Source organism: Rhopalosiphum padi, chromosome 2 (assembly GCF_020882245.1).
Source record: "Rhopalosiphum padi isolate XX-2018 chromosome 2, ASM2088224v1, whole genome shotgun sequence".
Classification (NCBI taxonomy): domain Eukaryota; kingdom Metazoa; phylum Arthropoda; class Insecta; order Hemiptera; family Aphididae; genus Rhopalosiphum; species Rhopalosiphum padi.
Genome location: NC_083598.1, coordinates 82,846,915 through 82,872,044, shown reverse-complemented (window position 1 = coordinate 82,872,044; position 25,130 = coordinate 82,846,915). Strand labels below are relative to the sequence as shown.

The 25,130-nt window shown below is 30.7% G+C and overlaps 1 protein-coding gene across 1 annotated transcript; it reads left to right on the top strand.

The window, feature by feature from the left end:
- The first annotated feature begins 416 nt into the window (after positions 1 to 416).
- On the top strand, positions 417 to 4,086 carry LOC132920133 (uncharacterized). The gene is made up of 7 exons (XM_060982241.1): positions 417 to 953; positions 1,144 to 1,315; positions 1,905 to 2,269; positions 2,337 to 2,538; positions 2,618 to 2,789; positions 2,863 to 3,125; positions 3,200 to 4,086. The coding sequence occupies exons 1-7, from the start codon at positions 849 to 851 to the stop codon at positions 3,547 to 3,549; spliced, it is 1,629 nt and encodes a 542-aa protein (XP_060838224.1). The 5' UTR covers positions 417 to 848; the 3' UTR covers positions 3,550 to 4,086.
- The last annotated feature ends 21,044 nt before the right edge of the window (positions 4,087 to 25,130 follow it).

Sequence of the window (25,130 nt, the reverse complement as noted above, 5' to 3'; positions counted from 1 at the left end):
TAATTTATAGTTGTCGTGTATGGTGTATAGATGTAATTTATTATTATTATATACGAATAAACGTTGTAACGTCTTGTTGTTAATTTGTTATTATGATAGATTAAGTATATTGTGACATGTGTGTGTGCTGCTCGTAATTCGCGATCGGTTATTATTAATAAATTATTATTTATTAATATTTAATTGTATTTTATCTTCGAGTTTTCCGTCGTGCCTCGTGCGAGATTACTCATGGGCGCGGCGGCCGTTAAAGCCGGGCGCTTTAGCGCCGTCCGCTGCGGTAGCACTGCGCGCTCGACCGGCGGCCCATCCCTTTTCCCGTCCGCCAATCGACGCCGCCCGAACGGCGGCGAACAGGTAAACAAGATTGCATTTTTAATGTACGATAATATGTGTGTATAGTGTGTGCGTAATGTAGGCCCCGCACGGCCGTAGTCCGCACTCCTCAGTCCGCTAGTCCGCAGTATTAGTGGCGAGCTGGTTTGCGACGGTTATTCGTCGGTCAATTTTTTTCGATTATTATTATTACTATTATTATTATTATTATTTTCTGCGTACGTCACATATTTTTCCGCACGCCGTCGTCGTACGGGTACGACTTGCTGGCGCGTTAATATCGATATCGAGTCGTATTATTATTATTATTACTGTTAATATTATTATTGTGGTTCCGAGTGTGTCTTTACAGCTTTCTGTACGGTGCTTGTAGTTTTGCGAATAATAATTAATAATATAATGTGACCGGTCCGGAAACTACGCGAGATGTGCAGTGTGTGTTACCGCAGATTTTATTGAATTATTCGGTTTGCCCACGAATTCTGTACCGATCGACAGGCGACGTGACGACCATGTCGGCCGACGCCAAGTGTCCGTTGAGCATCGTGGACATGCTGCTCAACGATACGTCGACGCTGGACGACTTCGACAAGCCGGCTCCAGACGACGACACCGACGTAAGCCGTTTTTTTATACGATTTTTTTTTTTTATTATGATTCTTTGAGCCTCACCTGTCAACCGACTGTACTCCTCGCCTGTGTCGATGGTGAACGGTCGGAGGGCGGTGTCCAAAAGGCTATCGTGCATATTAGAATCAACTGAAGTTTCATTTGGATTTGGGTTTTTTTTTTTTTGTACAACTTTAGAGAGTATTGAACTGGGACCTGGAGAACGACAATTTCCTTGACTCTCTGCTGAAAATGGAAAATGACACGACACCGTTTGAGTTTTTGTCCAGCAATGATGACTTCATGTCGAGTGCGGCCACCACGCCGAGATCCTACGACAACGCCGAGAGCAGTTCATGTTCAGACAGTGGTACGCTACTTAAACATTCCCACTGTCCCAGCTTGCGTCAAATCATCATGACGTTTAATATGCTTACCCACATTGCACGGATGATTGTGTGGTTGACAATATGGTTTTCTATCCAGTTTTCTATTACCCACCCACAGATTTCCTTCATTAATTCTATGACAAATTTGAATTGCTTTTAAAATGTGCACAAGACAAATGAAACATATGTTATACTTCCATTCCATATGTTAAGTTTAAATTGTCTATTTTCTTGTAATTTTAACCTTTCATCCAGTATGCTTAACATTTAAAGATAATTATAGATTATTATTAATTGCAAAATGTAGTTAAATATACATAGTTATTCAAGTTAATTATCTAGATTAGCAAAACTAAATTCATTATTAGATTTATATTAGAAATATATAGGTAATTCAGTGAAAAAATTCATATCTATTCCCGTTTCTATTGTAATTGTTTTGTTTTTTTAACAAATATATTTAATATTTATATTGTTAACTACATAACAATAGGGCCCAAACATCTAAAGAACATTTTTTATGTACACTGGTACATATAGTACATTTCTGATAAAAGTAAATATGTATAGGACTTTCATCTGTGGATAATATGCCATTCAATCCAATATCAGAATCTACTCAGTCTGATGATGTCAAACCTAAAATGGAATTTGCATATGATTCTTTTGTCAAAGAGGAAATAATAGATATTGATGATGAAGAAGAAATTGATGATGATGATATTAAACATGTAAAATATGAAGAAAATGACCATAAAGATGATAATAGTTTAGAAGAAAAACCTACTATTATTCAACAACCACAATTATTGAAAACTACACCTCGCACAGTAGTGATATCACCAAAACAGTCTAAAGGGCCAATTGGTATTTCTAAACATTTGTCAAAACCTGTTTTTATACCAATAAATTTATCTAATGTCAAAACAATTAAGGTGAGAAGGATTTATTTATTTTAAACTGAATCTGAGTACCTATTCTTAATTTAAATAAATTATGTAGGTGGTTAATCAGAATGGTAAAACAATCAATGCTGATGCATTCAGACGATTACAGTCCATAAACAATGGAAGAAGAATATTTGTGAGGAATAATGGTTCTATGGTTTCAAAATCCATGCCTGCATTAAAACAGACCAAAATTGTAATGTCTGACTGTACAAGTGATGAGTCCGATTCTATGTATCCACGGCTTCATTTATCAAGTAAGTTAATTAATTCAAGCTAGATATTAATAATAGCTTTTAATCGAGCTTTTAATTATTTTTATATGGTATTTAATAGATGAAGAAAGAAAATTAATGGAGAAAGAAGGAATTAAATTGCCGTCACATTATCCTCTTACAAAGCACGAAGAAAGGGATTTGAAGCGAATTCGTCGTAAAATAAGAAATAAAATTTCTGCACAAGATTCAAGAAAACGAAAGAAGGAATATGTTGATGGTCTTGAAGAAAGGTAAGGAAATAATTTAAGCTAATATATTTGATCTAGATTCATGAATTTAATATAAATAAATGTTATATTTTAGAGTTAAACAGTGCTCTGATGACAATAGTAAGCTTATAAGAAATGTACGCTCACTTCAGACTGAAAATGAAAGATTAAGAGCAGCTTTAAAACGTTTACAAAATGCTATCACTCCAGGCGGTACAACAGCACAACCTGCCACATGTCTATTGGTTCTTATGATGTCATTAGCTTTAATAGCAGCACCTAATTTGAGGCCTACAGTAACTGACGAAAAAGATATAATGTCTATAGAAGGTCAGGAGTCTAATACAGCTGTTCCAGGTTTGTGTTAATGCTTATTTGTAATAATATGTTAAAATAGCTTTTTGGTTTAAACGACATATTTCAATCTTTAGGTCGATCGAGAAACTTGTTATTCTCCAAATCAGGATCACCTTTGAGCACCAGTAATTTAAAGGATATGCTAAAGATGGTCGCAAATGGATCAGCTGATGGCCAAAGTGATACCATTATGGCTGAACTTGGCGAACTGTTGGATTTCAATAAAAGCAACAATAAAGATCATGATTATTCCAGAACAGCAATGGAAGATTATTATATACCCGAGTCCGATGATGGTTGGACCAAAGCTACAAAACGCTCTGCTCCATCTGAGTGGAACAATGAATTAGTAAAACCAGATGTTAAGAATAAACGAGATACAGAGCGTGTGATTCTTGTGTCAAGCGATGAGGAATCTTATTAAATGAGAAAAGAAATTGTATTGGTGAGCGCAACAAGAGTTCTTTACTTTATGTCACTGCTGTACCACTGATTGCTCTCTAGTGGCATAACAATATCTCGATTCCATTTTTATTTTGTTTTTTTTGAAGGTATAATTTACCTTAAGGCTCTTCTGTAAAATTTACTTTTAGATAATTTTTATTTATAAACCATAAAAATGCTTTTTAACTATTGTTTGACATTTAATTATTATATATTTAGTATTAGGACTATCAACTAGGTAATGGGACACATAAACAATACTAGTTAATTTTATTATTATAAGGAATGTGATTTTAAATGTTGGTTTGTGTAATTCTTTTTTTTTCTTAAAAATATATTGTATTATCTTTTGTTGCGTGAATCAAATTTGAATTTTAAGAATTATTCATGAAATTAAGAATTTTTATTCATATTTTTAAACAGGTTATAAATTATTTTCTCTGTTTTTATACTATCATTGTTTTATGAGAATAAATTCTTAATCATCAAACTATCAATAAAAATTAAAAAAAAGAAATTGCTGAATTTATTTGCTATATACCATATTATAGATTCAGTCTTTTAAACTAAAACTACTAAATACATCAATTATCAATTAATTAAAAATAACAATTTATAACTGTCAGTAATAATGAGCATGATTTATCTTATTTGATCAAGTATTGTATTGTATATTCAGAATAAACAATACAAATTAAACATTTTAAAAAGATAATTTTTCATTCATTTGTGATGAAACATATTAATTAAAATTTATAGAATGATTCATTGACACTTCATAAATGCACTATCATTAAATATATTTTAATTCATATTTCATGCTACTATCTCAGTAAGGTACTAAGGTGTCATTGGTAATTTTCATTTTAAGGATAAATATAGTGAACTTTTCGTTTTCTTTTTTGGCAATTTGCCTTATACTCAATTTTCGTGATCCCAGACAAACGCTTTTGTTAATCTCGGCCATTCTATTTCTATTAAAAATACGCTGTAGCGCGGCTTAATGGTACTTATTTCTCGATAAAAGTTATTTTCAATTCAAATATAACTAGACGCAGAGGTTATGAAAAGAAAGACATTTCACTGTGATCAAGACATTGTCGTATGCAGTCAAACTGGTTCAATTGTTATTTGTAACCACCACAGTCCACAACCATTTATTCAGGAACTAACACGCATATAATATTATGCCGAAGGTTATGTTACAGTGTAAAACCTTTCTAATTTAGTTCGAAATTTGAAAGTTATACGAACTTTGTATATTATGTTTCATTTACTGTGTACGATATTCGATCGAGAATTTCAAGTGTTCCTGGATAATAATATTTGACTCACGATTTTTACATGCGCCATGACGTCATCTGTGCTATAGAGTGTATAGCGGTGGGCGGTGATCCATTTGGATTCAAATGTGCGTATCATAATCTAATATGTTTGACATGTATGCATTAACCGTAAATAGTGTAAACAGTTCATGCGATTATTTCATTCGAGAATGTATTTAATACAGGCAGTACGTTTTACAAAATATATACACTTAGCCGAGGACAATAATTAAAAAATTCAATTAAATGGAATAGTAAATGTAAACTTTAGTTGGGCGTTTATGAATCAACTAAAATCTAATCTATCGGGAATCTATATTACTTTAGGAAGTAGAAGTATTTCAATAATGTACCCAAAAGTTTAAAAAAAAAAAATTGTCGATAACACATTTTGTATTGTTACATTAGTTTTGTAATATTTGTTAAATATGTTAATTTATATTCGAATCCCCGACATAGTTTTAATAATTACATAAATTTGATCCACATGTTTCGTCGTTCTGGTGACATATTTTGATGGTGGCAAACAGCAGTTTTGATTCCTATATTTGTGTATTAATTATCGTGTAAACACTCGAACAATATGTTGTGTATAAGTTCACGTTTTTGTACAGATGGAAACGAATGCGGTGTCACAAATTCGGGATGCAGTCGTTTTCGAGAAAACACAGCAGTACTGACAGTACTGTCTTATTCAAATTATATTGATTTTTGGAAATTCACTAGTGGTGGTAGTTGATATTGTGATATCGAGACGAATTTTCGCACACCAATAACATGTTCGATTGGCATGATATTATTATGTAGGTACCTATATCGTATAATAAAGAGATAGTAGTGTCAATTTGCTTGCAGTTATAGGCGTTTTTACTATAATCGCGCCGACCATAATATTATTTTTATTATACACGACATAAGTAATAAATAACAATGCTCGTCAAAAGCCGTTGACAATTTATTTTTCGATTCCGGTCTCGGTGGCGTTAAATTTCGCTACGCTTTTTGGTGAAATTTACCGGTATAAGTAACATATTAATAAAAAGTATTCACACCTCCACCACCCCTTCTTCAAAGTCACCGCCCGTTCGACTGGGTGCTTGGCTTGATCGTGTTATACACGGGTGTGCGGGTAGGCCGTGGCGGAGGGCGATTACCGTTATGACGTTGTGGGAATGCAATTTATGTTTGTTTTTTTTTTTTTGTTAGTTTTTTAATTCCGTTTTGACCGGTCTCCGCCGTGTGCACGCGGGCCAATTACTTCAAACCGGTTCGCACCACTACCACCTCCATTGGTTTATGATGCTGTACTGCGTGTAGAAAGCATAAGCCATTCGCTGGCTGCTGGATCGTTATACTCTCTTGACTCTTTAGTATAAGTATCATAATTTACCGTTATAGACTGTTATAAGAGCGAAAAACTTTCGCGGCATGCCGATTTAAATGTCGTTTTTGTCTGTAGTTTTTCAATAACACCAGCTCTTAATAATACCGGTCGTGTATTATCATGCGTGCTTTTCACCGTATGCAGAAGCCGGGCAAAAAATTCGCTGGGAAGCGACCAAAATATTTGATTTTATGACTGTATAATATGTATAATGTATATATATGTACAATCATAATATAATATGCATAATTATTATATTATACATAGTGTATATATACGACTATACATCACCTTGTATGTGTATAATAATTAATAACGAACACTCCGATTACTTCCATTCAAGATAAGACTATATTAGTCATAGATAGGTACTGTGTGACATACCTTGTATACTGTTTTTGTTTACGCTGATTGTCGGTCGCATGGTTTTTTAACGATTTATTTATACATAGTACATACACACAGGTCGATTAAATGGAATTTAAAAAAAATAAAAAATACGTATTTATTTTTATTTCTTTACGTCTGATTATTTTTTATGATAATTTAAAATTTCTTAGGAGGATGCCACATTTGCAGCACGTGTGTTGTCTACGTCTAACAAACGTACTACATACCAAATTTCCGTTCAGTAAAATCAATGTTATGTGTTTAACTTAAATATTAGAATGAAATGACCTATTATCAAACCTAAAGGCGAGAACATTATCTGTGTTCTCTCGTTGGTTTTTACGATATTTTAATTTTTAAGTGAGATATGAGCATTTTTAAATATTAATATTTTACATACTCAAAACGTTGATAACACAGATACTTAATGTTCTTCCTTTTTAAGTTTGATAGTATAAAAAGTTATATTTCACTCTAATATTTAAGCTAAACATACGAAATTGGTTCTACTAATCTACTGAACAAAAATGTTCCGTGTTATATATTTGTAAGCCGGAGATAACCCATGCGGTATAGTTGCACCAATATTATAAATTAATTAAATTAATTTTTTTTAATGCAGTATAGGTAGCTAGGTACTACACGTGTTTTTGAAAATGTTTATGATTGAACATTAATTTTAGCTGGATAATGTATTAACTATGAAACTATGATATTAAAATGTTTTTGAAATTCATCAATGTATTGTTCAAATTAAAATAACTGCATGGAATAAATTAAGTTAATTAGATCTATTATTTTAATACAATGATTTCAGTATGAAATAGGTCACTAAACTCCAATCGGAAACAATTCATTTGTATAATTATTGTGTAAAACAAAAGTATTTATTCCGATATTATTTTAATTAAAATACTATTTACGAATTTGCCAAACTATAGAGTGATACTTTAGATTTTAATGAATTATATATATTGTAAATTGTAATAGCAAACTGTACTTAAACCACACGTGCCGCGTTGCATATTGCGTCGCAAACTCGCAAACCCGTTTTCGTGTTAGTTATATACTGTATGATTCCATACAAAAAATAAATAGGCATAGGTGCATTATTATGTTGTATATTTGTATGCACGAAAAGCAGGTGTCACAAATGAACATTTTTGAAGGCTCACATTAGGAATCTGGAAATTTTTCTCGGGCTTCCACGAAAATTCAAAATAATAGTTTTTAACATTATTTATATTATTGTTATAATAAAATTGTAAGTAATCGCGGATAAAATTTGTAAAACCTAGCTTTCAGTGACTCCTGACGTAAAGCATCTCTGTAGTCTGTAGATGTCTAATAATATTATTTTTTCGTGAATATATTCTTGTGTAATACTATATGGTACATTATTGTTGTGTGTAAAACTTTCAAGTGTCCGTATTATTATAATATAAGGTATAATAATATTATGTATATATTACGACGTTCGGTTATTATTGAGCATGGATAAATTATTCTCCTTCAGGTGGTCTTTTCCAAAACTTCGAATCCTTTTAAAGTTTTATGCGCATTTGAATTGATGCATGTAAAATATATATTATTATACATATCGAAATAACGAGCAAATGCGATATTTTATATAGTATTTATACTGCAGCGCATTTTGTGTTTTCTCGAGGATTTCAATTTATTTTCTAAAAGTTTTTCTTAATTCTGTTTAATGAAATAGAGTTTGTTCGAAAGCACGATCTTTTAACAATAAGTACCTATACATCGGTTTATCCTCTTACTATGGCTGAGCTACGATATAGCCATATAGGTATGTAGTGGTAATAATTAAATGTTCCTATAGGGTGACTTAATAATTTCAAATCGCACCGTCCTATACTTGGTACTTACATCAGTGGCGCCTACGTCATCTGAAATATTAATTATTCATGCATGACAAATTTCTCTACAGCAGTACGTATATCTACCACCCACCCAAATTCACTAGAGGCTCATTAACCCCTTTCTTACAACTAATTATTATAAGTATACTATTTCGAGTCTCTCTTGAAACATGTTAGTTCGAAGCCGGGGTTTTACCAATTTCAAGCTGATGAAGGTGTTAACACCCACCCATCGGCGCCACTGATCTTATAATGTTTATAATTGTTCTTATTGTATACAGTGCGGAAATCCGAAAAGTAAAACTAACGTACGTATCCATTGACATTTTGTTTATAATTTTTAAAAACATAGACATTCGGTGTTCAAATCAGGATTTAAATTTTAAATTATAATAAAATAATATATTTTATTGCGGCGCAGTAATTATTACGCATTTTATTGACGATAGCGTCGTTCCAAAAACTACAAATCGTTGAAATATTTCAATTAAATTGTTTATAATGTCATGTGATAACCTTTTTTTATTTTTACAGTACACAGCCATAGTTTTATGGACTGTATGTGTGTGAGATGACCTTGATTATCTGTCGGCAACGGGACCAAGAGGAATGACGGATAACTGAAATAGAGACGATAAAAGATAAAAAAATATATATAAATCGTGTATTTTACATATTCTTTATCTGGAAAAAATAATTTTATAAATTGTTATGTTATTATTAATACTGTAATTTAATTAAATTTAATAGGTATTATATGATGAATGATGATGATGATGATATTTCGGTAGGCAAAGGTATAGTTAGGAATGTATACAAAATGATTTGAAAAAATAAGTTATTTTAGGTCTATTTAATAGAATTCTGGACTTTTCTTAAGGTCATACGATGACCTTTTCGTATTTTTATTTATAGTATATTCAGATATATGTATAATCATAATATTTTATAATATATAATGTATAGGTACACAGTGTGATCTTTAAACAGTAAACAATAAGTACTCTTTATCTCGTGCATTATCAACGTTTTATCAAATATTTTTTTCGCATAATTTGAAATCATTAAAAAATTAAATTATAAATAAACAGAAACATATCTTTAATCTCATATTTCAAAGTAGAATATTTTCCGAGAATTTTGTTATATAAATATTGAATTTAAAATGAGTAGTTAATTATTAGTAAATTATATGCATTTAAAGTGTACTTTAGTGTGGAGTGCAGCAAGTACCCCTAATAACGTCAGTTTACACTTCTATTTATTATTTTAAATAGGTAGGTAACCTACTCAGTACTTATAAGTTATAACTGCCTAATTTATTAACTAAACGATTGAAATTCGATTCTTATGTAAAATATACTCATTCAAAATACATATAGTTTTTAATGTATGCTATCATTAAAAAAGTAAACATTTAAAAATATATACATGACAATAAAAACAGTAAAAATATTTATTTTCAAAAATTTTGACTTGTGATGATTTTAGAACATGTAAAAAAAAATGTTTCAAAAAACGTAAGCATTTACCTTTCAACATGACTACCTAGTGTTTACTGTTCAAAAAAAAAAAAAAAAACCACTCAATAGGTATATATGCTAATAATAATATAAAGCTGATTTGAGATTCCTCGTGTACTTGTTGTATACGGTGCTATAATATTGACGTCGGTGTTGTGTTTGGAAATATAATATGGTACCATCTATGTATAAATAATATTATTTACGAGAGGTCAATATATTGTTTACGCGTTTATTCGAACGATAGACGTGTGCGAGTAGAATAGATACATACACTCGACACAATATATTATGCGTTTTAACTTATAATACCTACAACAGTTATGTGAGCTATAGGTACAAACTGCGCAGTAGCGTAATGCCGGTACAGCATACCATATGGTGTAGGTATAATAGGTATTGAAAAAAAAATTACGGCCATATAGACTGAGATTATTATGGCGAATGCGATCGGAATAACAAATCATTTTTAGAGTTAAAAAAATGTATGTAACGCGTATACGTGTATAATACTGTATAGGTAGGTAGTACGTTTAAAAAATGGTCTCTCTGCTGCTGCCCCGTACTTAAAATTTATTCGTTAAACTAAAAATGATAGGTATTAGGCATACAGGGTGATTCTATAAGCATGCTATTTTTTAATAATGAATTCATTTAAATTTTGCTTTTTTTCTGTAAATTATCAAGCAGTTTATTTTCTAAAATCGTTGATGTATCCACATTGAAATTTAAACGAGTAGGGTTTTTGAGTTATTTAAAATTGTGTGTCAATGATAGTAGGTTCATATTATTATTAATATGTGTCTGGAAGATGTAGAAGTTGCAATGATTTGCAGACAATTTTAGTGTCTAATTAATATTAATTATAACAATTTTATATTAATTAAAAATTGTCGAAAGTTTGATAAGTATGTAAGTACGAGATTAAACATTGTATCTATTTTATATTTATATTATTTTTGTAAAACTATTTCTATAAGGACAAGGACTTTTATATCTTTATAGCATATAATATACATTTTTCGAAAACTCCAAGTTCGTATTTTGAAGGTATCAGATACATAATAGTTAAAAAAAAATCTGCTTAATAATTTACAGTGTGATAAATAATGTTGATTCTCATTTGAAAAAAAGTTTGTATCATTACACAGGACACTTCTTAAACGAGTATTTGAAAATATAGCCATTAAGTTGATCCGAAATTTGGAATTTGATGGTTTTATTATTTATTACGAACAAATGGGGATGAGCATGTTTGGCGTATCACCCTGTATGCACGTACACTTTAAAAAGAATAGTTTGTACTAATGATCTTCACGCCTATTTATGATTTTTTTGCTCATAGGTAATTGAAACATTAATACGTTTAAGTATGAGTGCGTGTTGCCCGTATTCATGATTTGGCAGATAATATATACCTACGTATACGCATTTTAATATGTAAAATATGCAATATATTTATATTTATACACACTTAATACTTATTATATACCTGTACGTATTACATTATTATGTGTAGAAGCGAAACTAAAATTCCGCTCCGACAGACCATCATCAGTGCAATTAATAATTGTACGAAAACCGTAACTTTCTTTAAACTAATAGTTATATTATTAATGAGATACGCGTGCATATCACGGTATTGTACATGTATACGGGTTTTTTTTTGTTTTGTTTTCAAACGTGTGAATAATTCATTAAAAATAAAAAAACCATTCTCGTGGTGGTGTCTTGTATGTGTCATATTATACAGAGTGATTCATTAAACATTTTTTTATCGCTCTATAATTATATTCTTTAATTATGCACATGTTTATTCAAAGTAATTTATTTAATTTCAAGCACCTATACATGGCTATATTTAAAGATTAGATCGTACGTTCAAATACTGAGATTTTAAATGCCATTCGTCTGAGGAGTACCTACGCAGTCCCGTGGTGAAACAAACTTTTTTTTTATTGTAATATTTTAAGAAAATAATTTTTATGAAAATTTAATGCACTATCTAAATCTAAATTCATACGAATAGTTTTGAAGTCGAATTAAATTACTAAGGATATTAGGAATTACAATATATATAAGAAAAGACGATATTATAGAATATACGGCATGATGACATGTGCATGAGAAATAAAAATATAAAATTGACGAAATAATATTTAGTGGAGTGGACCACTCCACTTCGAGTGGTACCTACAAGTATACATATATTATAATATGTATATATTATTACTCAACATTAATGTGTTCTTTTTGTATTGAATTATTTGAAAAAAAAGTTTGTACATCACCACAGGTAGGACACTATTCATGTATTATATCTATTATTACGTCAAAGAAAAAAATCTAACCCTATTATATAGTATGTATACATATAAATATAAAATAGTAAAATTTGAATAAATGCTTATCTAAATAATAAAATATGGATGAGCACGATTGTTGAATCACTCTGTATACTATAATATTTGGTTTTTTTTATTGTCTATGCCGATTTTTTATCACATTTATTTTTTTACGTTTCGAGACTGCAGGTAATTATAGACGTGAACAATTATACATGCATGTATGATATACAGGCAATTCGTCATCGGCCGTCTACGCGAAATATGAGTAGGTCGGTGGAGGGAGGTAAGTGGTTACATCTCACTGGTCCACCCAGCCACTCGAGGATACTTTTGAAACGAGGGTTTGAAATTTTCGTAAAAATGCATACAAAAAGCGTACAAAAATTTAATAAGAGTGCAATATTAAAATTTTAATGAGCGAGTTGGTGAGGATACCTCATGTGACATCTTACCAGTCTAGCCCTCTTTTTTGATAATTTAATTATCTGCAGTGTCGTACAAATTTTTACATTTATGACTGGATCAGTGGCGTACCCGACATATTTATAGTACTAGGCTCGACTGACAGCTGACAAGATAAATTTCAAACGAGAAAGAATAGGAAAAGATTTTGATATTAAATTTGACAAGACAGTGTTAGAGTTATTAAAAATGTTTAATATATATATCAAAATAAAATGTAGATATATAACATATTTTTATTTTCATTATACAGATGGCTTGTTACCTATTTAAGCTTTTTGGTATAGCAGTACACGAAGCTAACTCTAAGAAAAGTCACGCATATTAGTTGCAGGTAAATATAAATTATTATTATAAATTTAGTAAAGTAATTGAAAACAGACGACTCGAGCATAAAACAAACGCAAGCGAATTACACGGAAATCATTTAATTGTTAACTATTTACCAATCTACGGATTGAAAACTAAAATAAATAATTAAAAATAGTTGATTGTGGTGTGACACCATTATGATAATACGAAACAAAAAGTGTAACACGAAATACATGTCATCTTTGATAATAGATAAATGCTGTTTTCAAAGCATTACCTGCAGGCTGCAGGTATCGCAAGTGGTTTTAATAGCGATAATAATTGTATAATATAGCTAATAATATTAAATAAATAAGTAATATAACCATTTATCAAAAAAATACATAGACGATACAAGTATTCAGCAAACGATTTTGGTGTATCTAAATTCTGCAAGCAAAGCTTTTATTGAAGGCAGAAAGTTATAAATAGTATTTATTTTTATATTATACACAATTTAAGGTGTTGCGTTTTTTATTATCTTAAATCGTGGTTCATAATCAAGGTATTTAGAAAGTATTTGATAATAACCGCTAATAATAGGTATTGACTTTTTAATAATTTAATAATTTTTTTTTGTGTGTTTTGTCGTGTGAGAAAATATATTTATCAAAGTTGATGGAAGAGACAACGATAACATTGAAATATCTTAGGGTACCTACCTACGAGTATATAATATATACGGTGGATAGTGTGACGTTACGTACAACGAGCGATAATAAAAATCGCGATATATAAAATCAGCCAAAACCAACGAAAACACAGTAGTCTGTACCATCGGCTATAATAATAATAATATTCATACCGTTACGGCGCAAGGACGAATGTAGTTGTTATTATTATTATCTTTCCGTTAAGTCGGCCGTGAATACCTTATATTGTCTATGCCGGAAAAATAACAATAATAATAATCGTGTTATATAATAAATTAATAACGTTTTCATTCACAGGTTGTTGGCAATGATGAGTTACCGACCCGCAACAACTACGACGTATACGTACGTTGAATTTTAAAAAACTGGTGTCGGGTCAATCAACTCTCGGGAATAATTATTATTTGTAGTGTGTTTTGATTAAACGTTTTTTTTTTTTTGTTCGTGTGTGGCGTATCATTTGCCTCGGTATTGCACGCTCGACGTGGTGTTTACTTATGGCGACGAGGAGGTTGGCCCCCGTCGTTGGGCCCAAATTTGTTTTACAATATTTTTAATTATTATCGCAGAAAAATGTTTGTCGGTGCTATGTGTATAGGATTTTACATCATACAAATCTGTTAGAAATACACTACGTAAAACAGCCACGGAAAACCAGGAAAAGTGGCCTGGGCGAATACAGTTTATTCAATATAAAGATGATAATATTATCTACGTAAGTTATTTGTGGTATTTTTATTTTGAAACAAGTTATGCGAGCATTTTAAAATTGTAATATTTTCGTCGTCAATAAAATATAATATGATGTTCGCTTGATATTGCGTATACATTGACACACTGTACAATATACTTATGTATAAGTGTCAACTGACTACTGTTTAATATATATTAAAGAAATATTTAATTATTTTTGAGCAATACGCGTACCTCGACAATATAATATTATTATCTAATTATCTATTATTATTTCGATCATATGGGGAGTTATATGCAATTCAGGTAGATTTCGAGTTTTGTCCGGTTTTAAAAGCTAATGCATTTTATGCATTTATATTTTCAAAGTGACAGTTTCTCGTTTAAAACTGTTTAATATAATATCGTATAATTATTACAACACACGGTATATGATTAAATTAAGTATCCGTTGTTTTAGCGTTACGCGTTAATCCAATTTTTGTACTCACCTTATCCTCCACGCCGCGGCCGTGTCTCGACTTCTCGAGTACACACTTAGGAGGGAGTTTTTGATTATGCACGATAGCACCGAACTTTTATTGGCATTATAGTTTCGCAACGATGTGATTTATTTTGTTTTTTGTCGGACCACACTCTAAATGCACTGATCGAACAGCCAAAGTGCTCCAAAAGTTTCGTGTAACCACTCGATTGATTGAATATTGGACTTGCTTGATGGCATAGACTGTAGTGAGGTGGTACTTTAAAAATGTAATCCATAAATGTATATATCGCTATATATAGCGAGACAGCGGGTTAACAATAATGAAATATTTGTACAGCCTAAACGTGTGTAGGTTTTGTCGATTGAGAATAAATAAAACGTTTTCGAAAAATAAAAATTTTAACAAAGATCAAACGAAAACGACTTTATAATATTATAGACAGCGAATGATATAATAATATATAATTAATATTGTTATACCCAAAATTGTCGGCCAGTTGTCACTCGTATAGTCGTATATAGTATATCATGTCTATCGGCTATACACATATTGACGTATATATATATACTATATAGGTACGTACCAATCACGATTTGAGATATTTATCAAAAATAATATTTATCGAGTCAAACCGCAAAGGCGTGGAGCGCGTTTTCTATATACACGCACTTATATATATTATGATATTATGTAAAAACAGCAAAATTTAATTAAATTGTTGAGTGTTAATTTAAGCGGCTGTTTTATTTTTATTTTATTTTTTCAATGGCTTTTCAAAGCGATAATATTCAATTACATTAAAAGCAAGAAACGTCCGTTTCCTATATATATAACAACGGAAACGTCGGAAACCGTTTTAATTTTTATTTCAAAATCCCAATAATGCTATACAGACAATATATAATATATATATATATACGTAGTGCACTGCAAAAAAAGGGGATCCGAAACGAATCACTCAATCGTGGCGATTTGCAAATTTCGACAACAGCTATATCATGTATAGTTACGAACTCGGGCGCAGATATTCGTTGTTTTAATCATCGCGAATCGTCGCTATTGAGCAATATTATTAATGCGAACGATTATTCGCCGATTGATATAATTGTAATGCCGTTATTTGTTTTTCGAAGACAAATCGCTTACGATCAATAATCATCGTCGGACAAATGACATTAATTACAATATTATCATTATTAGGTGTATACATTTCGCGGGTGTGTTCGATATACAATATATTGTGTACATACGCGGTGTATAATTTGCATTTGTGCTGTATACAGTATAATAATAATAATATCGTCGACAGGCGCGAGCAATCCACGTGTTTATATCGTATATTGATGTGTTCATAAAATTGCCATCGTTGTACACCATTTTTCTGTCCGTTTTGTCGACAAGAAAATATAAAATAACAGGTCGTATACACAGCGGGAAAAGCGAACGAGTGGAAAAGCAATCGTATATTTTATCCGGTAATATGTCGCCTACGTATATTATATATAGTTTATTATATATACTTATGTTGTATGCGAAGCGATACACGAGCGACTCTGTTTTCGGTGATATAATATATTGTTAGAATGTGTCGGTATACTGCAACTGTAATACCGAGCGAAATGGAAAAAGCTAATTGAGGTGCTTAAAGATTATAAAAACGGAATTTTTTCATCGTCGAATAACACATGATATCTTGTATGGTAGCCGAATTTAGGGGGAGAGGTTTAATGGACTGAGGCCGAGGGCTCCACAGATTTGGGTCAATATAATTATTTGATTTTAATTTACACGTATTTAAACATTTTTTTTATCGAAAAAATAATAGGTTAGTAGGTATGTCATTTGTATTTTGCGTATTTATTTATTATTGTATTGTATGTTATTTTAAGAAAACTCGATTTAATAAGACGTAATTGATAATTTTTTGACAATAAATTCGAACAATTCTCAGGTATTCAATTTTAATTGTGGTTTAAAATAATTATTATTCTATTAATTTAAGCCACACCATAGTGTTTAGGCAATTTATATTTGTATAATCCAAATTAATTACCCGATTTAATTGTTTTTATAATTTATTGTTAATGAATAATAATAATAATAATAATTAAAGTTAAAAATATTAAACTATGTTATTTTTAATAATCAAAAACTCGTGGGTTTTGTTTATTTTATTTATTCGGGGGCCCCGTAATATATTCCACGTACCTAAGGGTCATCGTATTATACTTTAATCCGCCTCTGAATATAATACATGTATAATACGCAGCGTTATACCTGCTCATAGTTAAACAACAATAGTAATAATATTTTACCTTCCTATACTTTATGTTAAGTTTCGTTTGAAATTTTATATCGTATTATACTATAGCCGTTGTGAAACTGTTGTTCGCCGTTTACGACGTTCAACATTTTATGGTTTTGATTCGTATAGGTAACATGTTACACGAATCTCACCTATAACATATACAAATGCGGCACGAAAGACATAGTATGACTTACGCGAATTACAGCGGAGTAGTACGGTTTTTGTATTGACTGTCCACGTACCGCGATCGTTTATTTTATAGGGCAGATAGTCGTGGTTCAACCCTCTTCCCGCAATACGAAAATTATATTTATTTTATCCGTATAGTGCTTATTTGTTTTTTTTTTAAACTTTTAATCATAAAACATCTACCCATAAACCCGAACCCGCCCCTTGTTAAAATATTATGGGTCGTTGTGTGTATATAAAAAGTTGTGCGCAGTGCGTGTACTCGCACAATATTAATTATTATGTTTTCATTATTATTGACTATTGTTATCATTACAACGTGCCGTGGCGGCTTGTAATAATTTTTCCATTTTCCGTCGGTGTCACTCACTTACCGTCGCGGCGGTCCCATTTATTTCACCCCACGGCTACACGCGCACGGTGTACTTTACATAATGCATTTGTTCTTCTACAGCCATAGGTCGCGCACAGCGCACAGAGGGTTGGTTCGGCCATAATATCCCCCTTCTGCCCGATGATATTTCTTCATTCGTGAAAATTTATTTCTATAAAATGTCGTCCCCTCTCCTCTATAGTTGTAGCCATTAGAAATATGTAATTTTGGAAAAATTATTATCAACACGACCCCCGGAGAAAAAAATGCAGTGTATATTGGTTCGTAATAGGTGTGTTGTAAGGTCACGCGATCGAATCGAAAACGCCGTTCGTCGTTGCAAAAATAAGGATGTGATTATAGGAAAAATGTCGAGTGTGAAAGATAAGTGACGAGTCTGTCGAATCCCAATAATATCCAATCGAAGTTACGGTTAGTGTTGTGCGCGGCGTATGTATATAATATATTTTATTAATTTAAAGTCCAAAAGAACAAATTAAATCATCTATTATCATTAAAGCGCTCGTAAACATTATGGAAATGTATGTAAATGTTCGTTGTTTGCTTATTGTACACTGCAGAGTAGTGACGGAGCTGATGACGCGTATACTCGTGTTTAGATTTCATGCGTTTTGTTCGTGGAGTTATGGACTGCGAAGGGATTATATTCTATACATTATACACCAGGGCTCATTGCAGTGGTTTACTGGTGTGTCGAATCATTCTGAGGCCAGAAAAAACATATTTTTTTCATCTACTCGTTTTAAGTCTGTATTATGCGCACGGAAAATATATCATTTCGTTCACGAGAATAATAATAAATATAACAATATTATGTTAACCGAGATAAAACCGAAAAACAAAATTACCATGATAAATATTGTTATAGACTGTATATAGCTATCCGTTGCAGAACATTTGTTTACACTAAAACACGTATTAAAATATGTTAGCACAGAACTTGGTATTATATATTACCTAGTGTGCACTATCGTGTTATATATAGTATATTATTTTATCGATTATATTATGGTTATGATGTTCGACGTGTTTTTCACGAAAAAGAGCGTTTTTAGATTCTAAGCCGTGTTTTTATTGAATTATTTACACAAATGCTGGCCGCGTGCCGCGTACGTTATTTCCCCAAACTATAGCTGTGCACTACTCGACTTTGCCCCGGAAAAAGATGACAATTATAAGATATGGCGCTCGGTGTTTTAAGTGGTAAAATAATCGTTCACGAGCAAATCGGCCGGCGTACCTCCGATTGCGAAAACAAACAACAAATCATCACGTAGACCATACGGATTTTTAACGCGATCAAACGAATGGAATTCTGTATAAAAATGTTTTTAAAAATCGATGTAAAACCGGGTCTAGCAGGGTAAACGTAGCCGTCCAACGATGGTTGGATCGGCCAACTATATATAGGTTGCCTTTGTACTTTGTCGACGAAAAATCATTTACAATGTACGAAAAACCTCACTTAAACCGATTCAGTATTTTTGGGATTATTCGGACGAAATAAACTTATATTTAATATAAAAGACTCTAAGAGATTATTGCGGACAGAGGCGTGTTGTAAATATGAATACAAAATATATTAATATATATTATAGATTACCATCAATATTATCAACAAAAACTAATAAAAAAAATAAAAAAATGTGGGAGTTGTGAATACGAGCGGGTAAAGTGAAACTTTTTTCGGAAAAATCAAAATGATAACAAAAACAATCAAGGAATTTGAAATTTTAATATAATATAAGTACTTATACTGATAAACTGATAAATGAAAACGATAAAAGTGTGTAGAAAATACGTTTACAACACTCGTCGAATAATGAATAATGACAAAAATAATTAATATTATCATTACTTGTTCTTATTAACACACTGCACCGGACAATATTTACTGCTAGTCGCTATACCATAGGCGTTTTTGTTTTGTTTTAATTTTGTGACGTGAGAAATCTGTTGGAAAATCTGTCGGTTGTTTTCTGTATGTTTTTACTCTCCGTAAAGAAGTTTAACTACAATGGTACAATTCTAATGGAATATTCCATAAAGTTAACTGTCGAGTAGCTTCTGATTTATTTAAATTTGATTTAAATACTTTATATGAATGGTGTAGGTGCTAATAATAAATGTACGTTTAATATCAATATAAATGTCAGATAATGTCACTTCTCGGAACTCTAGTGATTTAAACTTTAATTATAATATCAATGAAAATTTTTTTATCCTAAACTTAAATATGATTATTGCGTTAGTGACATTGTTAACAAATCAAACAAAATCTTAAGTTTTATTATTCAAAAATGGGCCGATTTTATACTGTTAAATATGCTTTAAAATCCTTTTGTTGTTCTTTGATTCGTTTTATTCGCGGATATGGTTTAATAATATGGTCCCTATAAGGCTATAACAATTAAGTCGTAAACATAAATTAGATCATATCCAAAAAATATTCTTACGCTTCCTACATTTAAAATTACCGTACCCGAGAAATACGAATGTTCTTCTCTTTAGTTTACTGACAACTGAATAGACTCAAATTATTAATAATGAAACATTGAAAAAACGTCTTTTGAGATTTTCATCAGAAATATTGGCTGTCCTGGATTTTAAATTCGCTTTTCTTTATATATATATTCTATATACTCCTAGGAGTCCTTTATACCTAATCGCGGTCTAAAAATGAGAGATAATGTTAATATAATAACATTAATAAAAAAAGTAATATAATATGGTATAAATTATATTCATTTTTAATAAAATAAATGCAATATTTTTTAATGAAATTGAACCAACCTATTGTTGTATTACTAAAGGACCTGCAATTAAATGATTTTAATAGCTATGTAAAAAAAAAAAAACAATACATGAAATATATAACTACTATAGTGATATATAGACTGACAGGCCGCATCCGATCAGTATCGTTTTTCAACTACAATTTATTATATATTATTATTAAATTAAAATCTAACACATCGATTACAACAATACTTACAATGACCCGCTCGACACGTATACTATATATACGGCAGAGCGGTATCCACTTGTCCGCTTTATTATTATTATTATTATTATTATTATTTGTATATTAACGGTAGACACGTCAAAAAAATTATGCAAAGAGGTTATTATATACTATCCCATTAATATTAGGATATCATTATACTATACGCATACACATGATACACGCAAGTTGTCGCTGTCGGATAACAACTGCAGCCCATAATACGCACAGGGGCGTGCACATAGCGTTTGTGTGCTGCAGGACTTACTGTGTATATACGCTTATAGTAGACTCCTCAAGCGCCTCTGGCCAATATCCAATTCAAAGTTTAATAAAGCGTCGTTACCTGCAGCAGACTAAAACTATAATACCTATCTGCGCTGTATTTTGTATTATAATATAGTATATTATGATACGCTTATATTATTATATACAAGACATACACAAGCGCATACGCCGCACACGCGCTGTGGCGGCCCCCTAACAATAATGTTATAATAAAACGTTTTGCGGTAGACACCGCGCAATTAAATACAGGAGTTGTACTTGTACAGGACACACGCTCGACAAAACTCGCGATAAGTTATTTTGTAGAAGCGACGTGAGGCATTTTTTTTTTCATGTTCTCGTGGTCTTGCCCGGCAGTGTGCGAACAGCCGAATAAAACTGTATATTAGAAATCCCCTCGTCCCTCTCACACCAATAGTTCACAGATATATAAATATATATATATATATGTTTTTTCATTGTAAAATAGCAGGGTACAATACAATTACCGTATAATGTCGTTAACTTCTATCAAGAGCAAAACGAAAAACCATTGTGGTTATTAAAAAAATATTCAAACCATCGCCATTCTGCCAATCAGATGATATACGAGTAACACATGAATGATATTGGTACCCATCTACTGCGGGAGTCGTAACATAGCTCACAGGTAACAATGTGCACCACTTAGAAAATCGTGAAGAAGATCGAGAGGTGAGGTAACACAAACACATTCGCGATCAGTTGGTTATCAATATTATCATTTTAAGCCAGGAATATATTTCAGAAAAATATAATAATGTGTGTGTAAGTTAATATTTTTAACTGTTGAATGTGTATATGCTATATGGGTATTTGTTATATTAATATATTATAATATAATTTTCATTTACTCTAAAAAATATATTATTATTTTGTAGGTATTTTAAAACAAATATTTTTTTCTAAATAAATTCTATTGAGGGGTTAACAATATTATGTAAATTTATTGCACATTTATTTCACATATTGGTCTTACGCCCCTAAATTATAATCGATACGGAATAATGATGACCATTTTTTTTCTTTATCATTTATTTATTATTGTTTTATAGTTTTAGAAGGGTTAACCCACAGGGCGTATTATTTCTTTTTGCGAATATTATGCCATTTCATATTTCGGGTAAATAAATTTACGATGATTTGTGTGTGTTATAATGCTATATGTTTTTAGTTTTTAAAACGATTTGGTGGATTAAAAAAAAAAAAAATGTTGATCTCACACCGGCTGTGTACAATTTTCAATTTTGTGTGTTTAGGCTTTTTTTTCACCATCAGAATATTGCTAGGCGGTAAATATAAAATCGACGCTTTTTTAACGTTTGACGTACTATTTGATAAGCAATTTGCTTGTTTTTCAACGTTAAGGTACCTATAGTTATTATTATTTATTCATATTAAAGAGAAGTGACATTGCAATCAAAAAAATGTTGCGTAAATGCGGTAAATGTTTTAAACGGATTGTACCAAAAACTATTTGTACGGTATTTTTGATTCGACACCCACTTCATAAATAAATAATTTCAATAAAATATTGTGCATACCTATAGCTATTCAGTTCGTATTTAATCTAATTCATTTTTTTGTAAATGAGTTTTTACGGCCTTTAAATTGCGTACCTAGGTAAGGTAAGGTATGCTATAGTTGCGTGTTAAAAACCACTAGGATTTGGTTGGTATTTAATGACTTGATATATATTTTTCTACGGCACCTTCATACTTTTCTCTTATCTAAATTTATTAAATTAGCCCAACAGGTCGATAGAGTAAAATAAGAACAGTATCTGCACTCAGGATATGACTCAATTTACTGATAACATTATAATGATTAATCGTAAATCGTTGATTGTCCATTCTTATTTCTTTCGTTGACGACCTTGTCGAGTCAATTTCTAAATATAACGGTTAACGAGATAAGACGATATTACATTTAATAAGTTAATTCAAATTGTTCATGATTATTTTTGTAAGTCAAAACTATTTGTTTTGTGGCGTGTTTTCCGAGGGGAGTGGTCACTGGTTACACACGAATATTATACTACTTATAATTATTAGTGTATACTGCACCTATAGTATATAAAATTATGGTTTTAAAATTAATTCATTTTATGATATAGGTACCTACCTATACGTACGTTGTAAGTAAATAAAATTATAAATTTAAATTGTAATATTATATTGGTTTAATGTACAAACTTAAAAAGTGTTGTTTATGACAGTTTTAATTTTCTTCAACATTTAAACTTTAAAGACTTTTATTAAGACGACGACATAAATCGTCAGTCTCGTAAGGAATATTTTTATTTTGTGTACGAAAAACGTACTTGAATAATTGCATATAAAAGGTATTCAGAATTATTTTTTTTTTGTAATTAATTCAATGTTTTTTTTTTGATTTAATACCTAAAATAATTATGATAGTGTAATATAATTATATAGATACAAAATAATAGCGTAGCGTACCACAGTATAATAATAGTAATATAAGTGGTGCGCACGGCGGAGAGCAATAGCAATCATAGTACTCAACACTGTTCACCAGCTACATGACGACGATAATAGAGCGCGTGGATACAGTACTGGACAAGGATTTTGTCACGGAAAATGACTGTAATCTTTGTAATGAAAGAATGTAAAAGGATAACCGTTATGAGTCATAATAGTCTCCGAAAAGGAGCCAAAATCCTGTAAAATACGCCCAACTCGTAATTTTCGGACCTCCTGTGGTTTACCAAATCCTCAGTCCGTGGCCAATTTTAAGACGAAATAAAATATGTAATACATACAATTAATTTCGTGATATTTAAATTTCCTTTTTTTATTATTATTATAATTTTTGTATCAGATATCGATACGAATGAAATATTTTATTATTAGAACCCATTGAAAAAAAGGTTGGTCTTCATCGGTATAATACGAAATACTACAGTCTATAGACAAGACAAATTACATCGACTAAACAAGCTGAAAAGGGAGCGCCTGGCGATTGCCTTTATTGGAATGTAAGTTCGAAGAATAACAGAAAAAGGTAATAAAAAGGACGTCTTCAGTAACGACCTAGACGTATTGATACATATTTTAGTTTAATATTGATTTATTATTTCATCGAGTAATAAAATACCAATATAATATGCGGTACTAAATGAGCCGTTATTACAATACCTTATTAAACTAATGTTAGGTTAAGTAAATATTAACGTAGCAAATAAATTATTTAAGCCACTTTTTATTTTTGTAATGTTGTATATAGTATAGAAAATAGGTTATACATAAATTCTTTGTTATACTATGGCAAAAATAATCTGTTGAGTGATTATTTCATTAAAAAAAAAACACTCAGTATTTTTAAAAGTAATAACTTTTTTAAAACATTTTTTTTTTAACATTTAAAGATTATCCAGGATATTGTGGTTATACAAACTTCTTTTTTCAAATGATAAATAATATTTTAACTATAAATTATTAAATAGATGATTTTTTTTCTAGAAAATGTTGATGTATCTAAATAAACAATTGAATAAATAGTTTTTGAATTATTATGATGTTCTAAAATATTGGATTTAGCAATTTAGAATTATACTTGGACCATTTTTATAAATTAATTAATATTAACTAGTGAAATTTTAAAATAATTGCATAGCTTAGCTTATATTTCAAATCCATTATTATTGATCTCTTATCCTTAGTATATAAAGTTAAATAACTAATAAATAACTTATTCAAATTTTAATTTTGATATTTTGAAATGGTCAAAAGAGTCATCTGATTAAAAATTTACGAGAAAAAAGGGTGATGATCATCTGAAAAAAAGAATTTAGTATAACGATACAGAACATTCCTTAAATGGTATGTATGAGAAAT